The sequence below is a fragment of the Cucumis melo genome, chromosome 5 (assembly GCF_025177605.1).
Source record: "Cucumis melo cultivar AY chromosome 5, USDA_Cmelo_AY_1.0, whole genome shotgun sequence".
Classification (NCBI taxonomy): domain Eukaryota; kingdom Viridiplantae; phylum Streptophyta; class Magnoliopsida; order Cucurbitales; family Cucurbitaceae; genus Cucumis; species Cucumis melo.
This window is the reverse complement of record NC_066861.1, coordinates 16,838,675-16,846,216: the sequence shown is the minus strand read 5'-3', so window position 1 is coordinate 16,846,216 and position 7,542 is coordinate 16,838,675. Positions and strand designations below refer to the sequence as shown.

The 7,542-nt window shown below is 32.6% G+C and overlaps 1 protein-coding gene across 1 annotated transcript; it reads left to right on the top strand.

Moving 5' to 3' along the window:
* The first annotated feature begins 624 nt into the window (after positions 1 to 624).
* LOC103485858 (U-box domain-containing protein 9-like) lies at positions 625 to 2,976 on the top strand. The gene is made up of 2 exons (XM_008443583.3): positions 625 to 1,029; positions 1,615 to 2,976. Exons 1-2 carry the CDS (start codon positions 775 to 777, stop codon positions 2,692 to 2,694), a joined length of 1,335 nt encoding a protein of 444 aa, XP_008441805.2. The 5' UTR covers positions 625 to 774; the 3' UTR covers positions 2,695 to 2,976.
* Positions 2,977 to 7,542: the final 4,566 nt, after the last annotated feature.

Below are 7,542 nucleotides of genomic sequence, written 5' to 3'. Positions count from 1 at the left end.
TTTTCACATCACATGTAGTGTACATAGGAATATATAAAGTATATAATACTCCAAATACAACAATACCATATAGATATCGCATGAAATTAGTTTACACGTTATGATTAAAAAAAACCAAAAGTTACTTATGTTCGACCTTGATTTATCCAGAAAATCTCTTTTTTCACTTACATTTGGGCAAGAGAGAGGAAAAGTTATATGCAATTAATAGATTCATAGAATTAAGTAACACATGAGTGAATGTCTTGTCTTTTATCTCTTTTATAGCATGACCTAAACTTAATCACATAGTTAGAGCTTTAATTCCATATTCACAATCTAATGCTTTTAAATACTTACATACAAAGAAGCAGAAGCAGAAGCAGAAGCTTAGGTGAATTTCTACTTGTCCAAAATTTTGGCATCAATAGCTTGTTTTTCAAGTACCATGTGTGACTTAGCCCACTTTTTTCTAAAACATTCCTAGTTTTTGTGGCAGTAAATGCCAATGGGACTCCTATTTGAATATATAATTCTTGAAAAAATTCAATTTGAAAAATGAAAAAGAACGCTGATGTGGCAAAAGAAATGATGATTTAGGCAGACGTGTCAGGCAATAAAAAACGAGTGGGGGAAAGTCAGAATTCAGAATCCTTTGGTCTTTCTCTCCCAAACTCTCACTCTCTCCGCAAATTCCGTCCAATTCCCTGTTTTTTCACTATCACTTCAGAATTCCAAAATCCCTTTAACCCATTTCCATTCTCTCTTCAAATTTCAGTTTCTTTACGAATCCCCATGGCCATGGACCTCCTCAAGAAAGATCTCAAACAAGTTCTTTATAGAATCATCCAGGAAGAAGATTTCGATTCCTCCGCCGCCGACGAAGCTATTCAGATTTTGACTTCTTTGAAATTCTCTTTAATGCCCGCCCCTTCCTCCCAAGAATCCCCCGGCTGTTCTGGCAGTAAAACTCTCATTATCCCCGACAAGTTCCGGTGTCCAATTTCCGGCGACCTCATGAAAGATCCTGTTCTCTTGATTACCGGTCAGGTTTGTGATTTTTCTCCTCATATCATTTGTTTTCTTTTCAATTGTGTTGAGCCTTCATAATATCTTTTTGTTTCAAGATTGTGTTGCTACTACCATGAATTTGCCTCTGTTGCCTCTGTTTTCTTTTTAAATTTTATGTAGCCTCTGTTCATTTGTGTTCATCATTACGATTTTTTAGTCTTTTCAAAAAAAGAAAAAAGAAAAAGAAAAAGAAAAAGAAAAGATGATATTCATTTCTCTTATGGCTCTCTAGTGTCCAATTTTAGTGATTGAAGTTTCATTGTTTCATAAAGTTAACTTTGCTTCTTTTTTGCAACGATATGTAAACTTGCATTGCCTCATATACTACTTTCTTTTCTGTCTAAAAGAATGTTTAACTATAATGAATCTATGTTCTCTAACCCAATGACTAATATCAGTGATTGGGTTTTGTGTTAATTTTATGAGGGAAGTTGTAACAAATATGTATGAAAGGTTGGATATACTAATCTACTGGTTTTTAAAGAACAATTCTCTGTGAATTGTTATGTGTGTGTGTTGCCGTTTGATTTTGTGTTTGATGTTCTTGAAACATGGTTTGGATAGACATATGATCGGTTCTTCATCGAAAAGTGGTTCCATGAAGGCCACAATACATGTCCTCAAACCAAGGAAGTCCTTACCGACATGACTCTTACCCCAAATCGTCTGCTTCGGTCAATGATCTCGCAATGGTGCTTGGATAACAGATTTCAACTTCCAAGGCTTAGTTATGAGGAAGAAGTCGACAATGTAACTGAGTCCCATTTAGATGCATTGCTTAACAGGTTGATGTCTTCATCACTAATAGTTAAAAAAGAAGCTGCAAAGGAGTTGAGAGAGACAACAAGATGCAGCCATGAATTTCGAGCCCTTTTTGCAAAGCTCCCGGGGTCCGTTGAGAGATTATTACATCCTCTGATCTCAATTGGCAAAGTTGATCTCCATCCTGATCTTCAAGAGGATTTGATTACCACTATTCTCAATATCTCAGTTTTTGATGATAACAAGGAACATGTAGCGGAGAACCCGTTGGTCCTCCCTTTGCTGATTGAATCTTTACAGCATGGAAGTATTGAGTTGACAGCAAATGCAGTTGCAGCTATTTACTCATTATCTTTCAGTGAGGCAAATAAGATAACAATGGGAAAAGTAGGAATTTTCAAGCATCTGATTTCACTTTTAGACTATGCCCATCCTGGAGTGACAAGAGATGCCGGTTCAGCAATCTACAACCTCTGTACCACCGTCGAAAACAGAGAGAAGGCAGTCGGTAGTGGAGTAGTTGCCGCCATTTTTCGAAACATCGCCCGAAGCTTATTATTGGTCGATAAGTTGATTTCTATACTTGCACTTCTTTGCACCGATGTGAAGGCTATTGATGAGATGTGCAAGTTTGATGTAGTGCCTTGTATGCTGAGGTTCATAAGAGAAACTGAGTCCCAACGCATCAAAGAAAATTGTGCATCGATACTCTTTGCAATTTGCACAACTGATCAAAGCCAATTGAGGAAGATCCAAGAGGATGAAAATAAAAATGAGACGATCTTGGAACTTTCAAAGAATGGTAATTCAAGGGCAAGTAGAAAGGCTACCGGCATACTCGAGAGGATGCAGAGAGCTGCTTCAAGAACTCACACTTCCTAATGAAAATGGGTCAGATTCTTTTACACCATTCAACTTGTAAATAGATAGAAGTGTATACAATGCACTGCAAATACAAAAGAGTTGCACATATTACGAAGGAATAGTTGAATATAGGAAATTTTGGTCCAACTCTAAAGCAAAGGAATGAATAAGAAATACAGATACAACATTCTTTTCAATTTTCTAACAATGGACGAATAGGAATAGGTAATGGCTGTCGTAGAAGCTTTGGTTGTAAATTTGAAACATTCTATTCTAGTTCATAACATTGCATAATACTGTTAGCAACTCTTGTCAGTTCATCTATATAGACAAATATCTGGAAGGTACGTGTATTAGATGAGTGATGAAAAGCTATTATTATTGATAAGGAGTACTAAAACAAAATATGTGAAAGTTGAAGGATTGAAATAGAAGATTAAAGAGGTTAAGAATAAAAGGGAAATAAGAAAGAAAGAATATGTAATTAGTGATGGTTGGTTTGACATTGATGGAGGAAAGTTGAGAATTGTTTTGGGGTTCCAAAAGTGGTGGGTCCGAGCAAACAATTTGTCTGATTGTGAGTCTTTTCTTCATTCTTGTCTTCACATGTCGGCATTCGTTTTTTTTTTTTTTTTACTGTTTTTATTGTCTTTCTTTCTTTTGCTTTCCATCCAAGAATTTATTAGTGTTTTGAGAGTGGTTTTGATATTGTTAAATTTCACTTTTGCCCATAGTCAAATTTTATCAAAAACACGATTCTTTTTCCTAATAGATTTTTAAACTTTAAATTTTAGGTTAAGTCTTAAGCCTATCAAATATTTTCTGATTAATTAAACACAATTTTAAATTTTATGTTTGATTGATTCATTAGTTTTAACAAATACGTGGTATTTGTAGCTTATTAAGACATACAATTTAATGTACGAGGATCAATTAGAGTTAGGGAATTGGGCTAAATCGTGTTTGGTCCAAGGTTATGATAAATGGAGATTAGGATTATCCTAATTCCCAAATAACCCTATTTTCTCATTTTTTTTTTCCTTTCTTACAATTCTACATTACCCTACCCAAAGAACTCAATCCAAATTCTATTATTGTTTTTTAAGTTACTACAATTATAACTCTTCCCCTAAACACATTATTATAACACCACTATCATAATCCATCTCCCAAACACATACTATCATAACACTATCTTTCATATATTTTCCTTCAAACACATATTACCATAACACTACCAATAATAACCTTTCTCCTAAACACATATTATCATAACATTAGGATTATCATAATCTTATGATTATTATAATCATTTTCCTACTCTCTCTCCCCCAGACGCACCTTAAATATTTAGGAGTCGTTTGAATCTTACATGTTATTTTATCGATATAGATATTAAATATATGAGATTTTAATACCTTTGTTTCAAATGTTTGTATTTGAATACGTATGATAATTACTTAATTAAATATTTTTGTTCAATTTACCAATTTGTACATAGAAATAAAAATAAATAATTACTTAATTAAATGGAAGAAACTTAATTTACCAATTTGTATGTTGAAATCAAAACTAAATAATTACTTAATTAAATGGAAGAAATTTAATTAGTAATTAAATTTAGCATTATTTAGTTTATTATTATATTATAAAATAAAAAATAGATGAATATGTTTAAGGTTGTTTTCAAGAAAAATGAACCAAAGTATAACAAAATATTATTGTCTAATATGATAAACTACTATTTGTGTCATCATATGTCACAAGCAGAGTATTGATAGACATAGATAATAGTCTATCTATCGTTGTCTCTCTCCTAAACAAATTGTGCTATTTTGCTATATTTTGTTCTTTAAAATAATTTTTCTACTCTTTAATTAAATATAATTAAATTAATTACTAAAAATAATTAAATTAATTAGAAAATTGATAATTAGCAATACTATTATTTTATAATAAATACTTAGGATAACCGAGAGTCGAAATTTTGATGTCTATAGAAATATCGATGTCGATGGAAATACCGAAGGCTTGATTTTATGAAAATATTAATATCGATGGACATTTCGGGAACTTTATGGGAATTAATGAAAATTGTTATAAATAATTAATTAGGGGTGTAGGTCTAACCCAAATAACCCGACAATGCGGACTGTCCAACCCATATTATATGGGTTGGGTTTGGTTAGTTTAAAAATGTGGTTGGGGGGTTTGGTTAGTTTAAAAATGTGGTTGAGTTGGGTTGGGTTGAGGGTTGAGGGTTGAGGGTTAAAAATTTGGTTCAACCCAACCCAACCCGAATTAATAATATATATAATCTCGAACCATTTCGGTGCCGCTAAGGCCCGAGATCCAATAATTAAAGAAAGAATTCTTTCATTCCAGGACATCTCTGGACAATATATACTCGAGATCGAATGAATTAAAGGCAGAAGTCTTTCATCCCGAGGCATCTGGCTGCAACTAATTGAGGGTCGAAGTCGTATATCAAATTTGAAAGCCATCGTTTAAAAAAAACAATACAACCCAACAACTCAACCCAACCCATAAGTCATATTTTATGGGTTGAGTTGGTAATACAATTTGGGTTATTTGGGTTGTCAACCCAACCAACCCAAAAATATGAGTTGGGTTGAGAATATTCTCCAACCCAATCCATTTATACCCTATAATTAATGAAACTTTAATTGTGGCTTAATTAGACTATATTTAACAATTTTTAATAATCATTTCTATAAAGTAAGATAATAATTAAATGTTTATTATAATTGTGTAAATGTTGATGCAAAAGGATGAATTTTAAAAACAAATGGAAAAACAATCGCCACACAATATAAAATTTAGGAATATCTTTTTAGAAGAAACCATATGAAAATTATGAAAGTTTTGAATGGTAATAGAAAAAAAACTCATATTAATTCAATTTTTGAGGTGAAGTGTTATGAAAATTTAATGAAACTTTTTTTAATGAGCTTAAAAGTAAATGTAGGCACTTTTTTTTTTTTGTGGTTTTGTCAAATTGGTTATGAGTTGAAAATAAATATGAAATTCAAGAAAATGTGGAGATTAGAAAATGTAGTAGGTCATAAAAGTGTCATGTGTTGTCAAAAGTGACATTGATGTGTGAAGCTATAAAATTGTATAGAATAAGGATACAAAAATTAAAATTATTAAACTAAGCTACTTTAATTAGTAAAAAATCAAAATTTTATTGAAATTTCTCGAAATTTCTCGAAACGTCGAAGTTTTATCAAAATTTTGCTCAAGGGGGAGTAGAATGAAATAAAAAATACTCAAAATATTTTTGAAGTTTTGTCAAATCTAAGGGAAAACAAAACTCTTCCCTATTTACGTCTCAAACCCCTCAAAATAAATTTCAAGATTTCAATTGGAATTTTATACCATGAGGAAGATAATATAGAATATGTGCCTTTTAAAAAATAAAATAAAGAGCAAAAATATTTACATCGTATAAAATAATTTTGAAAAAGAAAAAAACTCATAAGCATACAATGTGAAATAACATAAATACCCCTACGACTAATCGGTCACACATGATTGAAAAAATGATTTGGTTCCCAATCTAAACGATCTTCTACCAAGTCTAAACGATCTTGTACCCCTATACCTAGTCTAAATGATCTTGTACAAAATCTAAACGATCATGTATTCTTGTACCTAGTTTAAATGATTTTGTACCCTTTTACTTAGTCTAAATGATCTTGTACCAATCTAAATGATCTCTTAGTGATAGTGGTCTATCTCTATCTATCTGCGATAGACAACTGATCGTTTAGATCGCTATAAGAAATAGGGCCTCTCCCGATGCTGCAAAGCGGTGACATATATACTAATGGGTGTTGGGAAAGGATCTCCCGACGTATATAGCACCATCGGGAAGCAAGTTAGGAGTACTGCATCGGGGGAGGCATTCTGACGAAGGACGAAAATGCATTAGGAATTCCTTACTCCCAATGCTTGAAATCCTGACGGATGAAGCATGTCGGAGAAAGGTAATTCTTAATGCACCCATCCTTGTGTCTGGAGAAAGGAACACCTGACGTGGCGTCGGGAAATGATTCCTTGACGCTATGCTTACAACGTCAGGGGAAGGGTTCTCATTCCTGACTCCTTTATGCGTCGGAAGATAATTTTAATACTTTTTTTATATTATCATGTTCTTTTTTTTTTTTTTTTATCTTGAGGTACTTTTCTTTAGTTCCAATTCGATTTAAATTCAATAAAGTTCTCAAACACAACAAACACGAAATTAATAGAATCATTAAAATACCAAATTGTCATTTATAAAATTAGAAAATAAATCTAAATATTCGAAAAATTACACATTGTTTGAAGCAATTACATAAAAAAACATCATCTCTCATTGTCCCGAATGATCTCTGAATAAGTTCACAACTGCAATGACATAAAAGTAAATTTATCTATCACCGATAGAAAACAACTTAAAAGTTCAAAAATACGTGCTGCAAGTTCAAGGTCCTCTGTGTGCTCAAGTCATTTCCTCAATCATCTTCCTCATTTCTTCCATTTGTCGAGTATACATCTCTGACGTTCTTTGTTGTTCTTCAATCAATCATTTAGCTTATGTAAGCTCATTTCTTTATTCTTTGATCTTGGATTATGAGCACTCAAGGCTAGCTCTTAGTTCACCAATATCTCTAGAGTGCATTTATTGCAAATATGTACTCGAAGAACTGTTGCCACTCTTGTGAGACTTGGGTTTGGGGCCATAACCAAAATCTTTTAAGTAGTCCAATCGTCTACCCAAAATAGTCTCACATATCTCAACCCCAAAGAGTGGTTGAGAACCTTTTGTCGTGGGTGCAGAATAGAGTTCCAACATTT

Coding starts and splice junctions, on each gene's coding strand:
- LOC103485858 (XM_008443583.3), top strand. CDS start 775: ATGGCCATGGACCTCCTCAAGAAAGATCTCAAACAAGTTCTTTATAGA. Junction 1,030..1,614: donor TTCTCTTGATTACCGGTCAG/GTTTGTGATTTT, acceptor TGGTTTGGATAG/ACATATGATCGGTTCTTCAT.